Source organism: Pseudomyrmex gracilis, unplaced genomic scaffold (assembly GCF_002006095.1).
Source record: "Pseudomyrmex gracilis isolate BER0280 unplaced genomic scaffold, ASM200609v1 scaffold_22, whole genome shotgun sequence".
In the NCBI taxonomy this organism is placed as follows: domain Eukaryota; kingdom Metazoa; phylum Arthropoda; class Insecta; order Hymenoptera; family Formicidae; genus Pseudomyrmex; species Pseudomyrmex gracilis.
The window spans coordinates 353,785-371,820 of record NW_018020606.1 but is presented as its reverse complement, the minus strand read 5'-3'; the positions used below and the strand labels follow the sequence as shown (position 1 = coordinate 371,820).

The 18,036-nt window shown below is 39.2% G+C and overlaps 2 protein-coding genes across 2 annotated transcripts in view; one reads left to right on the top strand and one right to left on the bottom strand.

Moving 5' to 3' along the window:
• Positions 1-6,635, bottom strand: part of LOC109851964 — a 124,240-nt gene extending 117,605 nt beyond the window's left edge. Inside the window, exons 1-2 of the mRNA XM_020422615.1 lie at positions 6,549-6,635; positions 2,653-3,205 (exon numbers count right to left, since the gene is read on the bottom strand). The gene's annotated coding sequence lies outside the window, so the exon portion shown is untranslated. The remainder of the gene's footprint in view (positions 1-2,652; positions 3,206-6,548) is intronic.
• Positions 6,636-11,848: 5,213 nt separating this feature from the next.
• LOC109851963 (uncharacterized protein C05D11.1-like) lies at positions 11,849-14,043 on the top strand. Its single transcript, XM_020422614.1, has 5 exons — positions 11,849-12,011; positions 12,160-12,398; positions 13,165-13,333; positions 13,415-13,575; positions 13,690-14,043. Exons 1-5 carry the CDS (start codon positions 11,849-11,851, stop codon positions 14,041-14,043), a joined length of 1,086 nt encoding a protein of 361 aa, XP_020278203.1.
• The last annotated feature ends 3,993 nt before the right edge of the window (positions 14,044-18,036 follow it).

The following is an 18,036-nucleotide window of genomic DNA, read 5'->3' as shown; positions in this document are numbered from 1 at the left end:
CCCGTGAATCGGAAAAGTTGGAGAGGATTTATGCGCACGCGGTGGCAAAGGAGTTACATAGTAAAAACGTCAAAGTTCAAGATTTATCGAATCCAGACGAGAGAAACGTCCGGGATGCCTCCAAATCGTATCGACCTTTTCGCGTAGAAACAGTATTTTTAAGCAGAGCAACGGGGGTGGAGAAAAACCGAGTTCGCAAAAGGTTCGAAGCAAATGCGAGTTCGTCGGGCCATCGTGTTCTTATCGCGTTTCGACCGAGAACACAAAAAAAAAAAAAATAAAAACTTTGAATGATATCACCTCTCCTCTCGAGAGATTTATAGAAACGATTGCGAAGAAAATTTCGTGGACAAATCTTGCTGAGGCTCGCAATTTATCGAGGCGGAAATAAAAGGATCAACGGCGCTGATCTTCGTAGATTCTGCAATGATGCCTTTTGGCCTTTGTCCTGTCGCGGATGTTTAAAACGGAAGAAGATGGAAGAAGTTCGATAAATATATTTTCAGACAAAAAAAATCCGACGTTCTTGATTACGTTACCTTTGTCAAAGGTTTTCTTTTGTGAAAAAAACGCAGATTGTAAGAAAAAAAAGAAAAAAAAAGAAAATTAAACAAACGTAAATCTCGCGAACAGATTTGTCGAATTATCATTTGAACAACGTTTAAAATGTGACATGAACGTGATAAAAACGTGAAAATTATGTAATTGGGAGGTTTAACTTTTGCCTGTTTTGAATCACTTTGAGATTTTTGAACGAACGTCGAACGAATTTTCGCTGCTTTTATCTCAGAGATTTAATATATCCATCGTAGAACACACTACCTCAACAAAAAGAGAACCACCTCAAAGTACGTACATGTATCTTCGAATACGAAAAAGATTTCCAGAATTGACAAAGAAGAAGTCTTTCGACGAAAAAGAGCGGAAGTTCGGGACTTATCGAACCGGCAGTAAAGAGATCGACGTGCTGATCCCACGAAAGTATTTCACAGCGTGCAATAATTTCTCTCCCTTTTCTCCCGCTCTTCTTTTCTCTCCTATGGAATATTTTTCGTACGCGGTGCAAGACAGAAAAGAGAAAAAAGAAAAACAGAAGCGGGGGAACGAAGAGCACAGGACAAGTAATAAAATTGAATAAAAAGCAGACTGATGGTAAAGCAGACGAGCAAACATATTGTAGATAAAATTTTCATGCATGAACTACTAGAGAACATGAAGTGTTCGCTCTTTTCTTCTCTACCTCTTCTGCTTCCCGTCATGATAGATAACTCGTAGAAAAGTAATACTGTAAAATATATTACGTACAAGAGAGAGAAGTACAAGAGAGTAATTTTGTTTTAAAACACTTAGAGATATATATCACATCGTCACAACGTTTTCGCAACGTTCGCGAACTCATAAAAAAACACGTTCTTTATTTCGAGCAATTTTTTTCATTAACTGTGGTATTTAAAAAATTAAAAATTTATTTATAAATAAAGTGAAATATTTGTTTTCGAGAAATCGATCAAAATGCGCCTGGACGTGGATAGATCGATCTCGCCGAGATATTTTTCATCAACAATCACGAGAAGAGCGCGAGAGCAACGGGAAAGTGGGAAAAAAACGAACGAATACAAACGCGATAGGAGGGAAAAGGTAGGTGAACGGGCGAGAGAATGGATGCGAAAGAATAGCGGAGCAACAGCAACGCGCAGCAGCCAGCGGCGTGAGGAGAGGCGCGCGGGATTTCATTCGGAACCCAGGGAGTAAAGGGATCGACACGGGATCGCAGATTGCGAGAATTTCCGGTTGGCTCCGCATCCGCGCGATACTTATCGGCGGCGACAACACTGGCGATACTGCGCGCACAGCGCGAGAACAGCGCTCGGCGAACGTCGCACAAATTTCCCGAGATTTTCCGCCGAGCCGTCGAAGTCGGTGAAAAGTCGCGACGTTATTCCGTTCCGGATTTACAGAGCTGACACGTAGGCGGATCAAGCGCTTCTGCTATCGGGGCGGGCTCTCGAAACCGACAAAAAAAAATGGCGCAAAATAATCTTCTCGATTCTTTTTATAAATATAAAATGAATCTAAATAATATATAAACTAATAATATAAAATCACGCAATACGCAAAATTATATAGAGATAGAAAATATGCAACAAAATCATAGAAGAAACAACCTTCTCTCTTGTGTCTTCCATTTGTTTTTATTTATTTGCGAACATTGCAAAATTCGTTCGCTTATGTGTATACACAAACGTTATGAGACACGTGTGTCATACTACGTTCTCATTCGCGAGAGTGCGCTGTTTCGAGATTCCAACGAAATATAGCGTCTTACCGAGCGGGAAAGGCAGAAGGAAAATAAGAATTTATACGCGTCCGCGCATTGGTTTTTCGAATAAATATATTCAATGGCGGCGCGCTCCAGGAAAACTCAGACAATACTCTGTCTTCGCGGAAAATATTCCCGCGCGTGCGGTAACTATAGTCCACACGCGGATATATACATTTGTATATATTCCCATTCGAGAAATGTGTATTACTTTGACCGAAATTGAATTTTACGACGTTGCAAATCAAAGCACATTTTTGTAAAATATAAAAGAAAAAGAAAAAAAAGATTCTCGTTTTTTTTTTTTTCAACACACACGTGCGAAAAATTACCTTCGACAATTCTCGACGATTTCTCGCTATGTCCCGCGAAAGAATCCTTGGGTGATGTCGCACTTGGTTCGCTGTTAATACCGAGCAGCATGTCACTGAAACTCGCGTACACAACAAATTGTTCGAGGAACGTACTCTTCTCCGTTTCGCGAAAATCCAAATTGAAAATCCCACACGAAGAGTTTCTCCGCCGGAGCTTGCCCGGAATACCGAACGAGAGAAACACACTGAAACTGTTTTACGACGGAAGGATTCCCTTTCGATTATCCCGCGGGCGTCATCTTGTCGCTTTTTATCGCAAGGATGTCCGCAAAAAAGACCGAGAAGACCCTTTGTCTCTCGGAATGTTATCCTATCCGCGGCGTTATTCTTTATTACCGCGCATTATCCTCTACCGTTTATTAGCGGAATATCGAAGGACTGTCCTCCAAAAAACGTGACGCCGCCAACGGCGTTGTTTTAATTCTTCCTGCTGCTGGAAGCGTGTTCCCCCCGCTGCTTTATTCCGATCACGCTCTCGCAGCGCGCGACCTCCTCGCGCGACGTACGGTTGCTACGTGAAAAGTAATAGGAACGGGGTTGTTAAAACGGCCGACCTTAATAATCGTAAATTTCAATAACACAATCGCGAGTCCATCGCGAATTTATTCAAGCTTCAGAAATGTGATTGTACATTTCCAAGAATCGTGATTACACGATCTCGCTGTGCGTCTCTGCGCGCACAAGAAGAACATTGAAGATAAAATATTTCCTCTCGAGACACACATAATTCTCCAAAGCGAGAGACGTACAGTAGAAATAACGAAGAAGAAATCGTGATCGCGTCACGTCTCGTCGTCGAGACATTTACTTCGATATTGAAATACATACAGTGCGAGAGCATTATCTCGAAAGACAAGCGAGAAATCGACGATTGTTTTCAACGACGAGCAGCAAAGTGTCCTCGAAAGGATGCAGGAGTTCAAAGAAGAACTCCTCTCGTCGGAGAATTCACGGAGATATATATATATATATATCTTTGATCGATGGCGAACAAGTGGACTCGTACTCCTCCCCTTTTCCCTCCCCCCGCTCGAAAGAAATTCCCGGAGTTTGAGTTCCCGGGGCCGACGTACCATTCCCAATCAACTATAAGATACATTGTTGCGTGTGTGTACTTTGTCAGGCTGCGCATGATCGATTAAGTGTACATTACGCGACTTTACAAGAGACATCTCGCGCGCGACACGAGATACTTTGCATTAATCGAGCGCGCGCGTATCTAATGTTTTTTTTTTTTTTTTCGAAAGAAGACACCGGAATCGTCAGAATTACTTTGGCGAAAATTCGATCAAAATTACAAAAATTATATTTCGAAGCGATCAAACTCTTTTGATTCTCAGGCGTAATGTAATTACGACACAAAACATGCAACATCCGCAAATTTAAGCGCTAATTCATTAATGCACATCCGCAGAGACGAGAAAACGATTATACATAGCGCTTTACCGCACATCCGCTTTGAATACCCGCAGCCTTTATACGCATTTGCGGTGAATGGGAAACGCGCCGCGAGTGCGCTATCAAATCGTGAAAAACGTTTACCCGAGAGCTTTCGAATTTTATCGCACATTTAATAGCCGCGCCTCAATATCAATAGCCGCTTTCGAACGAGAGTCATTCATATATCGATGTGTCTTTGACACGCGCGTAACGATGTATCGCTCGTAATAAGTTCGCAAATCGCGTGTTACAAAAAAAAAAAAAAAAAAAAAAAGGAGATCCTCGCGCTGTGAGCGGATTATTGAGTTCTATCGTTCTCTTCGAGAGCATCCAGGAATCGCGTCACGCGAAAGCGAAGGATCGAAGGATCCGCAGCCGAGGATGAACGGAGACTTTGCACGGGCGGCGCACGGACGACCCGAGCCGAGCCGAGCCGGGATCCGCTCCAAGTGGGCACGTATCCCGTTACCCGAGGCATATCTCCAGAGATTACTCCCTGGAAACGAGCACGGAGATATGTCCCGGATTCCCTCCTCTTCTCCCGCCGCGCCGCTCAGAAATACGAAACTCTAAAAGGAATACATATATACATATATGTGTATATATATATATATATATATATATATATGTATATATATAGCGCGGATTCGGAGAAACATCCGTCAGGTACTTCGAGAAAAGGGAGGAAAGGAGTCGTGAACATCACGGAAGCGTCTCCTTCGGGACCGCGCGCAAGATAGCGGCGCGCAATGCAACTGGGCGGTTAGGATTGCATTTTTCAGAGGATTAAAACGTAAAAAAGAAGAGAAGGGGTTGTGCTTTTACGGTTGTACCGCGGCACGCGTTCTCTCTGGAGAAGAAAACCGCGTGACGACGTGAATTTTTCAGGGCCGCGTTTTCCGCGACGTTACGACTCGGAAAATTTTATTCATAAACGCCCCGGGGGCGTTATTTGTGGCACAAACGCGTCGTGATTTTGTGTGTCGCTATCAATTACGGTCCAATAAAATTGAGAAAGAACACATTCAGAACGCGCGGGAGAGATTTAAATAAATTTGTTCTTCTTCGACAAAAAAAAAAATGCGAACGAACAATAATGTTATTACGTATTTTTGCTTTCGGGAAAAGTACGCGAAAGTGTGGCGACACGTCACGAAATAATGGCGCCGAACGATTACGTAATATAATGAATTATTTCGCGAGTTGCGAAAATGAAAGAAATAATTTATTCCCTCGTCGTCGAATTGTTGCTTCCTATTTCGCGAAACTCGATCAAAATATCGGAAAATATAATTCGCAGAGGGAATTGAAATGTCATCGTTAATGAGCGCGGTAATCAATTAAGGGTTATTACTACACCACTCTTTCACGTGTTTACTGATTAAATCCACGTTATTAGTACGGTGATGCGTTAATGCGGCACTAATCAAGCGCGGGGACGCGGTAAAAAGATCTCCGAATTCCGCACCGTGAAGGTCAGCGGTGGTGCTGGCGCACACTTGACCTGGTTGCGACGAGCGTAGCGCCGACGACCGTCGAACGACAGACGTCAGAGCGCAAAATTGCAATGCAAACACTCGGGGAATGGAGGAGGAGGAGGAGGAGGAAGAGGGTGGCAGCAGTCGATCCCGCTCGTGCTATTGCGAACACGCCACTCCGAATTTCTCGTCGACAGTTTTGCACATTCGCTACACCAACATTGTCAAGTCACTCGGCAAAAATCGAGGAGAAGAACCGCGCGTTAAACGCGACGCGGAAGCATCGCGGATCGACGATCGTTCGTTCACAAACTGTCCGCGCGTCACGATCTCGCGACGATCGATGAACACGCATGAAGATCCTATTGTCGCAAAAGCGACATCGCTCTAAACGAAGCTCTAAACGAGAGGCAAGCTGTCGAACTCTCTGACGCTTGTCGATAGAGATTATCAGTGAAAGAGAGTTTCATCATCCGAAAATCCGTGCTAATTAGATTTATTAATCCACACATCGCGGATACACAAAATCATCCCGACTGATGATAGCTTTTCACTTCGGAGATCTGTTAACCACCTATAGTTCATCTCCCGCCGACAGAGGAAATCTATGACAAACGCAACGTATCTCCTAAAACTGGTTTCCCTTTTTTTTTCTCTCACTTGAAAATCATCTTACACACACGTGATACACGCTGTTACTGAGAATATACTACGATAAACAATTTTCCAAATTATTCATGCTCGTGCGAATTCGCGAATCGAGAAATCTCACCCCCTACTACTGTCCGAGAACATGAGCGCACTATTTTGTGCGTAAAACAATTAGTAGTGATCTGTCAGTTTTTTATTTTGTTTTGTTTTTTTATTTTTTTGTTTTTTTATTTTTTTTTTATAGTGATCAACGGAAAAAATGTGCAACGGAAAAAACGAAGACACCTTCGTCGACGGTGCTCTTTGGCCGCGAGCGCGCTGCTACTGCCGAGGTCTCCTCTCTCTCGTGGGGCTAATGCACAGAGGATCCCCGTTCGTACGGGGGTTGACCTAGTTTAAAGAGTGGAGTCAGGGCCGAAGAGTGCGCGGTACGGACGCGTCCACGTCGCGATACGTACTGAACCGTCACCACGTACAGTACGTACGTACCGTACGTACGTACGTACGGACTCTCTCTACCCCTTCGGGCTAAAGCTGCGCGCGGTAAGACCGCGCGAGAGCTCGTTTCCCCTTTCGCGGTTCTCGCATTCTGCCGCCACCACCACCGCCACTACCACCAGCAGCAGCACCAGCAGATCGACCTTCGGCGTAGCCCGACGTCGTCGCCGGGACCACCACCATCACCGCCACCACCACCACCACCACCATCACCACCACCACCACTATCACTACCACCATCGTACTATCGCCTCCGTCACTATTGCCGCCAACGCCGCCGCCGACACAAGCCTCCCTCGCCGAAGCAACCCCTGAAACTAACCCCTACCCGCGCGCTCCTCCTCGACCAAAGCTCCCCTCCATATTGATCAGTGCGCGCAGTCCGCAGGCCGCAGCATCCAACGACGAGAACGCGCGCTACAACACGTTGTCAACATGCTTAGCAGACCGAAATCCCGCCGTACGGGATAGCGACGAGTACTGGCCGCATGCATCCGCAGGATCATCGTGCTTTGCCGTACGATAAAGTGATCGGATTTATGGAACGGATATAAACTAAGACGCATCTAGTGCGCAAAACCACGAAGAAAATTCTAGCTAAACCGCGGATTGTAAATCCGTTTCGTTGCACCAGTGCGTGTAATCAAGGAAATTGATTCAATCGCATGTATTGTCCTCTTGTGTCTCTTTCTCTCTCTCTCTCTCTCTATCTCTGTTTCTGTTGTATCTATACGTTATATACACGTCATTTTAATAAATCTCTTAACTCTGTCAAAGCGCATATTAAAACATTAAACGCAAAAGCTTCAAACATATTTTGTGCATAATATTTTGTGTAATTAAATTATTAATCTGACATGGGAGTAGTCACTTAAGTGCGCAAATATATTACAAATTTGTAACTATATAGAAACTGACGAAAAAGTCACAAAGAGTTTCTCGTTAATTTCGATATATTGCAATTATTGCGTGTAAATTTCAACGTTCCAAACACAAAATTATTACATTTCAATATATGATTAATATTCCAATGCAAAATTATAACGATTCCGATTGGTCGAGTGTTGAAAATAATACTTGAAACATGCAAAATGTTATAAACGCGTTTGCTACAACAGCAAGTAGCAACTGCGCGCGTATTATACCGAAAATCTCTTTAACGTGACACAGGTGCGTGCCGTTTATTAATCGATTAAAACCACGTGCGTCCGCATAATGTCGGTTCCCAAACTTTCGTTCCGGATTTTGCTCTCTCCCCTGAATTTTAGGGGAGTCTCGCCGAGTGCAACATTCGCACGCGCGCGGGATAACTGAACTAAATCAAAAGGTAGATCAACCCCCGTTCGAAAGTTGTGTGGGTAAAAAAACATTTAAAAATATCAGAAACGACTTTTATACGGCGATATGCAGTCGTTGGAGCATCGTTACGTGATAAAAAAATCAGATAGTGTAGACTTTTCGTGTTGTGCAATCACGACGCGCAGATAACGACGTGATCAGAAAATAGTGCGCGCTCTATTCGTGTCAAGCAATCGTTAACCGCGCATCGCCGCCGCGAGTTGTGCAACGTATAGGGTTCGCAGCAACCACCATTTGTATTTCGCGAATTAATAAAAAAAAACAAACAAACAAAAAACAAACAAACAAAGTACAAGTGAGTAATAATACAAAGATCACGTGTTTTTCTGATCTTTCTATTTTTTATCTTAATGCGTAGCAACACAGCGACGAAAAGTCGTTTCGTAGCTCCGCGAAGTAACGGAAGTTAATGACCGTAAAAAAAAAAAAAAAAAAAGAAAATAACGTTAGAAAATTTATCATATTTAAAGTTGCTTTTATCTTTCTCGGGAAAAAGGCGCCGAAAGCCTTACCTTTTATTTCGCTCAACTTCGCCATTGCGCTTCACTCTCTCGCGAACCAACGAGTCAGGAAGAGCCCGAATGTTTTGCAATTCTTACGCGGCAGGTAGCGCGCGAGCGGATTTTCTACTTGAATCCTTGTCGAAAACGAGAAAATACTTCTTTCTCGCTGATACCGAAGAAGTTTCTGTAGGAAGTACTAAGGGCATTCCGCTCGGAAAGGTTGACAGACGCTATTGCGCGCGAGACCAAGTTCCAGTTGCACTCTCTCAACCGCCCCGAAGGCTGAGCGCGAAACTTCCGGTCGAGTGTGATTGTCGCGGCAAAAAGCTGCCCGGGGCTTTACAACCTTCATTTCCCGACTTAATACGTTTCTCCGCTAAGGTGGCGGCGAAATGGAGCGAAAAAAAGGAGGAAGAGGAAAGACGAGAGAGAGAAAACGACGCCCAGACCTCTCTGGAGTTCGGTTCTTGCCCGCGCAGGAGAGAACTCGGTGACCTTCCGCCAAATACAACCCCATTTGCACCGTCGCGAACGGTAAAAGGAGCGAAGAGAATTTCACTTTCGGTCCCGAAAGTGTGCGCAGTTTAAAGTCGCACACTTCCAGCGACCCTCGAATCGTTGCCGGGGGAGCGATCCGATCAGGCGCGAGATATAATTTTTTTTCTCAAACGCATTTCACCCGATAAGTTGCAATAAAATTGCAACCGTCACTTTCAATAAAATATACATGAGAGAAAAACGCGATTAAACGTATTATTGCAAGTGTTAGAAAAAATAACATTTTGCAAAAGAGAGTATGAAGTTAAAATACTACGAAGAGAGACTTGACATAGTAAAATGTGAAAAAAAAGTTATGCATTTTTTAACAAAAAGCCTGTTTTTCGAAAAAAATTGTCAGGTGTTTCTTTAAACACTTGTATCTTCAAAACTAGTGGAGATTTTTTCAGTCTGTTTCTTTTGATCAAAGCAGAATCGTTCAATATTTCGATTCAGAAAAGAGACATTGAAACAATTTTGCATTTTGCGGAGGTATTCAAACTTAAAGAGTCGCGTGGATCTCACAGACCCAGTCTGAACAACTCGTAGGTCATTTTTTATATCTGGCACCGAAGCGTTAATGCAGTTTTTTTTTTTTTCACAAAGTCCGAGTACACATTTTATAAGTAACTAGAGAGAAAGAGAGAGAGAGATGACAATGCAATGTCAATATACGAGAAAACAAAATCTTGTCTTATTCCGTTTTATGTCTATGATGAACAATATTGTTCGTACATAAAAGTAAACAAATAATCCACGTAATAGACTAATTATTACAGGGATTCGACGACCATTATAGTCGAGTCAAATGAGACCGTGCGAAAACACGTTCGGGTTTATCCGCGTTATTAACCGAATAACTATCGTGATGGTATAGAAGAGAAAGGGACAAAGGACTTCTATTAAACGACAGACAATTAATGGCTATTAATTAATTGTCTATTAAATTTGTGCCTTGTTATATTTTAGCAAACAAACACACGGTAAAATTATGGTAATTTTGCAAATAAATTGCTGACTGATCGCGTGCGGCAACTCTTTATCTTTAGTCAATTTTCAAAAATGAAACAATAAAGCTGATAAGTTTGTTTTTTTTTTTTTTGCAGAATTATGCAACCTGTATGGTTAACAATAAAAAAGTGCAATAAAAATATGTGAGAAGATTATCAATTAAATGCACACATGCATCCCCCAACCTAACGCGCGTTGATAAATTTGTTAACCAAAAGATAATGTGATATGCATGGTAACAAATTCATACATTAACATTGTATCAAAGTGACGATCGCTGCTCTTTTGATACGCGCAATTTTCCACGTAATAGTCATCTGTATTTCCGAAAAGATCGATTGCCTGTTACGGATTGAAATTAATTTTATTTTCTATACACACACACACACACACACACACGTAATAACATCCAATAATTTACATTTTAAAATACATGTCAATTTTGTTTTTTTTTTTAAATGACAACTAAAGAATAAAAAACTAAAGGACTTCGAAATAACATGTTGCCATAAAAAATTCATAAAAGTCAGCCTATTACAATGTCAAGTAAAAAGTAACCACAGACAAACATTTTAACAACCAGAAAAAATAAAATTTAAAAAATGCCGATTATTAGAGAGACGCTGTAGGTTGCCCTATATAGACGCAAAAAAAAATTACATATAAAGGTTTTGCCCTGAATACATTCTCGTGATATCTCTATTTTCAATATCCGGCGAACAACGTGCTGAGGCAGGTAACACAATTTAGATTATGAATATTATTTTCCCATTAATGGTGGAAATGTACATTCGTCGAACGGATATGAACAATAGGATTTCCTTTAGATACCGTTTAATCCTTTGAATCTTCCTGGCTTCGCTCAGACAACATCGCTATCCAGTGTGGTCCCAGTGTGCTATTGATTTGACTATGAAACCATATTGGTCAACGCATCGGTTAGGTGCACCAATTTGCACCTCAAAGGACCAAACTAGTTGCTATGAGTAACGATAATTTCATTGTTCTCTGTTATCACTAACAGCTGCACGTTTTTTTTGTCAAACAAATAATTATCTCATCCTGTTTCCTTTCTGTCTTCCCCAACACGCGTTTTCTCTCGCATCACAATCTTTTTATTACAAGTTTCGAAAGGTTGGACAAAAAACTGCATAAATAGACAAATATGGACAAATTGTGCAAAAACGAAGACCATAAAAAATATATGAGTTTAAGAAGATCTTGACGTGATCTTAACGCCTCCAACAAATTGTGATTATTGTTTATGACCTTCTTAAGATCAAACAAATGTTGTCTGAATTATTTTTCACGAAAATGCGTTATTTACAAGATATTCGAGGATACCTCTTAAAATGGAACATTCTGTATTTATATTTATATGATTTTTATATATAACATTAATATAATTTTTTATGAAGAATAAATGTTTTTCAAAACAAAAACTTTTATGTGACTAATAAATATCATATGTATTAAGAAGAAACACACAAAGAAAGAGAGAAAAAGAGAGAGAATCATGAATATATTGTATACACATCGCAACATGCGCGTAGTGGGGGTTTCTGGTAATGGTAGGAAACGCGCACATAAAGTTCCCGCTCTATCTTCAATCGTTAATCTCTGCGCTACAGTTTGAACTTGAGATTCTGATAAGTAACACGAAGTGTTTTCGTCGGTATGCCGCGTTATACAAGCAACACTATAGGTGAATTCGAACAAATATGTTCGTTGATGATCGAGGATACTATTCCATTCTACATGTATAAGTCCCTAACCACCGGAATCACTATTTGTTTCGCAGAGTTAGAAGGTCCATTTGTCAGCAGTTATTTCAATTTTGGTAATATATTGACACGTATCGCTAAACTTTTCCAAAACTTACGAGACAATAGTTGTCTCTTTTGAACAAAACCAAAAATGTGCTCTTCTATAAAATTTTTTAACAATAATTTGTAAATAATTGTTAAGTGTACATTTTTTTGAAAAAGCGACTAAAACACACAACAACGATGGTCTGCCTTACGCACTGTGTCATCTTATTTTTACGGGTAGCAAAAATTATCCGTATAAAGATGTTATGAAGAAATGGATTCAGAAATGCGAAGCCACCGTCACTGCTACAATTTTTCATCATCGTACTTGTTATCAAGTTAAAACACCTTGTACCGAAGCATTTTTCTCTCTGCTGCCAGTGTATCTCGATCATATTTTTTATCCCACTCTTACGGTAAGATTTCTTTAATAACGTATTTTTTTAACGTATTTAATAATACATTACTTTAAGTAGCGTGAAATTCCGCTACTTAAAGTAAAATACCGCACAAAATATAAATTTTAAGTGGAAAGCTTTTCATATTCATTATCAAGAAATAAGCTAAAACATTTATAAATCACAGTGAACGGAGTGTTAACAAATATATGTGTATACAAATATATACATGTGTGTGTATATATATATATATATGATAGAGACAATCAAAGGGATATATAATCTAACGTGAAAGAAAAAGATCGTAAAATGTTGTAAATTAAGGCTATAAGGAACTTGTAAATACAAAGAAACAAGTCTTGACAAAGGAACACGCGTGTGAAGGATATCTGCCATTGACTGTGTTTATCGAAACAAGTCTCAAAGTATTTACAATTTTCTCCTGACTACTTGAACATTTTACGATATTTTCTTCGTATGTTAGATTATTTTGTTGATATCCATTTGTTTGTTAAAAATCTAACAAATCTGTTTTATTTTACTATGTATCTTTTGATGAAAAAACTTTATTATAAAAGATAAAAACATTAAAGTAATATAAAATTTATCGTACATGCTTGTGAATAATTTATTGATATAAGTTTAAATTATTTATTAATGTTGTATTTGCCCGCACATCTATAAATTAATTTAATTATATGTGATACGTAGTACTTTTATACTCAAGCAAAATTATTTGAAAAAAATACAAATATAATTAATGTTTGATAATATTGTGACACAGACTTCAGCATATCTTACAGAAATACATCATATTAATGGTAAAGGTATGGATGCCGGTGATCTTTATTGTGAAAGAAAATACGCGGAAAACACACTCGCATATCTGATAGAGCATAAAATTATAAATACATTTTACGATAAAAGATGTGGTTTTACATCGCATGTTAAAGGTATAGAATGATACGCATAATTTTTACATATTCGTTCTCTCTTTCAAATTCTAAATCTACATCAATCATTTACACGCACAGGTGTTACAAAAAACTTACGTGAAAGCACCAATAATAAAAAAGTCAAAAACTATCACAAGAAATTTTATAGGCCAGAAAATTTAACTATATTTATAGCAGGTCAAGTGAAACATAATGAAGTTTTCCTCGCTTTAATGCCTTTAGAACAAAAACTGTTGAAGGTATATTTTTAAGTAATATTTTATCATTTTATCTCTCTTTGCGCGCTTCTTTTTTTTTGTTTATTTAAACAAAAGCATATTAAAGAGATTCATATTTTTAACATAAAATTGTAGAGAAAACAGAGTAGATTTCGAAAACCTTGGAGGACTCCGACTGTGCCGTTTAAAAAAAGCAAGACGTTAGTCGTTTATTATCCCCATATCGCTGACAACGACAGGATAGTGAATTTAATTTGGAAAGGGCCGTTCTCGTTTAATCAAAGATATGAAGTGCATAGTTGTTTAGTACTCTGGAACTATCTCATATCTAAATCCAATCTGTTGTATAAAACGTTTCGTGAATTAAGTATTATCTACGTCAAAACTATTAATCGCTATTACTATCAGCATCAAGTTACAATCTTCTATTTTTGTCTTTCTGGAACACAACTCACAAGAGAAGACATATTGCATATGCGTAAATATTAATTGTTTCAAGTATTTTATAAATTTATACATATGTTCGCAAATATATATCATATAATATAAATATAACAAATACACATGATATAAATGTGATTTTTTTTTTTTATGTAACAAAGGTAATATTCTTGAAAATCGAATTCTTCTATTGAGTATATGATTGTGAGCTTTTTTCACAAATTTTGTGATCGATATATGAAATCTGTTATCAAGAAACTTTAAAAACAAAACAATTAAAAAAAAAGTAAATAATTGTTTTTCCAAATCTATTCGGTAAAATGCTATATTTTATGTGTAGCCAGTAAAATCAATATGATAATGAAGTGGTGTTTGATAAAGATACTTAACAATTTACGTGGCAGTGACACAACCCCAATAAAAATGGAAATAAGAACCGCAATTGACCAACACCGTTCTTTCCTTCTAAATGACTTAAACAGCAATTCAGATTCTTACATCGCAAATATTCTTTTCGATTATATCACGTTTGAGAACACAAACAAAGTACGTTGCAGATGACACTCTAGCCCGTTGACACACAAACTACGCTTTACTTGTAAATTATATTATTACTTATGCTTAGTTTGACTTTTTTCTTGTCTAGTTGGATGAAATATTTAACTTTCTAAACGACGTGACAAAATTAGAAAACGAACCATTATCGTATTGGGCAAATATCCTCGAAAAGTATTTTGTTAGCGCGCCAATGATCACGTTAGCATTCATATCGAGTGTGAAAATGTTCGAAACGTTGGCGCAAAAAGAGGAAGCACGAATAGCCGAACAAATTGCGAGATTAGGTCCACATGGTTTAAAGCAAAAAGAGATGAAGATTCGGAAAGCTGAGGAAGACGAAGTATGTATTGCATTTGAATGACGTAAATAGTAAAAGTATTTAACAAATATTTTACATCAGAAATATTTTTTTTCTAACATTATTTTAAGAGACTCGTGCCTGACGAAGTACTGGCAAATGTGCCTACATTTAATACTGATAATGGATTTTCTATTTGAATATATTGGTAGTCTTTTTACGTTCAGCATTTGGCGACAGATCAAGTTTCTTGCTGATGTAAGTAAACGTTCCGATGTAGTGCGGAAAAGAGTGATATCGGAAATCGAATCTGTCAGGAAACTTCTGTCTTCACTGAAAAATGTGATCTTACACATGGTCTCGTCGATGTGTTACATTAATGATACTACTAATGTATTATATATGTAATATAATAGTATTTGCGTCATTAATAATTCTTCCCTTCCTTCGTGAAATATACAGGGTGTCCCAGAATTGGTTTAACATCTCTCGTAGGCAGGTAGAAGGAATAAAACTGAGGTGAAAAGTCCTATACCATTTTGCTAGATTCGCAATAGTTACTGAGATTTTAATTAACAAAGATCCGCGAATGAGCATGCATCGGACTGTCTTACGCGCGTAGGACACAGCCCGGCGCGCTTCACACAATTACATTTTAATATGTATATGTTATAGTATATGCTTATAGTATATGCTTATAGCGACATATGGAAGGAGCTAATATAACAGCATATACTATAACATATACATATTAAAATGTAATTGTGTGAAGCGCGCCGGGCTGTCCTACGCGCGTAAGACAGCCTGATGCACGCTTATTCGCGGATTTTTGTTACTTAAAATCTCGGTAACTATTGCGAATCTAGCAAAATGGTATAGGACTTTTCACCTCAGTTTTATTCCTTCTACCTGTGTGCGAGAGATGTTAAATCAATTCTGGGACACCCTGTATACATATACACAGAGTGAATGTTGAAAGTAAATGATTATTACTTCGAACAAAATAAATAAACCGCCATTTTGTAGAGAGAACTTGTCAATTTTATATATAAAAAAGAAACATAAGTAATTGAAGGATTGAAATACACGCTATATAAAAAAAAAATAAAACTTTGCGCGCGCAAGCAAAGTTTTGCCCCTGTTTAATGTATTTAAATAAGTAAAATACTTATGGTTTTTATATGTCTGATAATAAAATTTAACAAGAGCTAAAATTTCACGTATTTATTTCATTTTTGAGATTTGACTCCGTTTGAAATTCTGTCTATCTACTCAAGATAAAAAGATGTGCGCGCGCGAGATATAATTATTATTAAGATTACTTCACGACTAATTACTACACGCAATATCAACAACATGTGGTTTCAAGAACCTTTGTTAAGATTAATTCTAGAACAAGAACTTCCACACGCGAATGCGATCTCACGCTGCATCCCACGACCGGAGGAGGAGTGTATCTGCTTTGTGTCACAAAGCTGCAAACGTAGACGCATACAAGGAGACAAAATCAATAATGGTACGATTACTCTTCCACCGCGCTTGCACACACATGTGTGTGCGTCGTTACACATATAAGCTACTACTATTTTCTCGATGAAAGTGCAAGTTATAAGATGTGTTCTGCTTCATTGAGATTTCTCTCGGCAGAAAAACGCACGTTTTGCCGATGATATAAATGGAATACAGAAACTTTACGAATCAGCTAAGTCGTCGCTGACAATTATCGGAATAGGAGGAAACCGACTGGTGTGTGTGTAAAATGGTTGATGTTCTATTTTAAAATCGTAGAGCGCGTGATCACATTCGGGGACGCGTACGGCGCATTTCAGCTTTAAACTTTAAGCCGTTGTTCGACTTTAAAAAAAAAAAAAGAAGTAATAAGGCCGAAATATATATGTACATGGTCTTATTATTTCTCTTATACAGTTAAAGAGAGGATATCACGTTCATCCGACTGTCGATTGTGCTCTGGTACAAAGACTCTTCCTGTCTCGCCGTAAATACGTCCAGGGATTGTGTTTATGGCGAGACGGATAAGCGGCCTGCGTAACTTCATCTCGGTCGTTTGGCGCACCTGAAGAGGAGAAACAAATTGCAATTGTGTACGAGGACAGTAGGAAATGAGAGCTCTTGTACACAGCGTCGAAAGTTTAAAGTGACCTATTTGGATTCCCCCACCCGTACGTATATGTTTGAAATATTGTTGGCTCATATCTCTGTTAAACGGCGCATCTTCTCACGACGTAACTTTCTATCACGAGATAGAGCCGCGCGAATATCCTATCACGGTGTGGAATATTAAAAAAAATTTATGGGCTGGACATGACGGCACGGAGTTTTCGGGTGGATTTCGGGGTCGACAAAGCGCACCAAAAGGATGGAAAGGACCAAAGTAGGTCGCGACTCGGATAATGCGACCTACTTGCGACTCGGATCGTCTCTTCCCGCACCCACCCGTTTCGTATCGCTGCTCCTGTATTTCTCCCACACAGTGACGGACAAACGAAGACGAAACAAGTTATGAATGTATACGTGACGAGGAAATCATCTCATTTTATAAATTCTGCGATATAGCAGACGCAATAACTTTTAAATGATGTTAATATTTTTTCCGCTGAATGTATATAATGCGGAATAACGAATCCGACTCCGGGGTCGGGAACTTTTAAATCGGTCGGATCTCTCGGTCTGTTTGTTTACTCTTTGAATTCAATTTTATACAATTTGTATACGTACCGGTGCGTAATTAGAAGTGGAATATATTCTCATGTTACCAAGTCTATATTACGTTTTATCTTTATTTGGACGCGTTTCTGAAGAACGTCTTAATATCTCAGCCTTGGGCGCAGGACGCGGTTGCCTCGATCCTGTTCTTACGTCATCGCACAAAGTGCATCTCCCTCCCTACGTTCGCTTTTACGTCATTGCCGGTGACTGAAACACCGCGCTTTTTCGTGAATGAGATCCCACTGCGGAAAAGTGGTGGAACGGTGTGCGTCGACGTTATAAAAGATAAATAGGAAAGAAAAGAACGATTGCGGAAACTGCGGCCGCGCTAATAAATCCGGTTGGCGAAGTTACCTTTATGACCACTCGTTTAGTTTTTTTTTTTTTTTTTTTTTTTTTAGATGCCCTCGGATTACCTCTCGCGGTATTCGGTGTGTCGCCCGATATTCTTTCTGGTT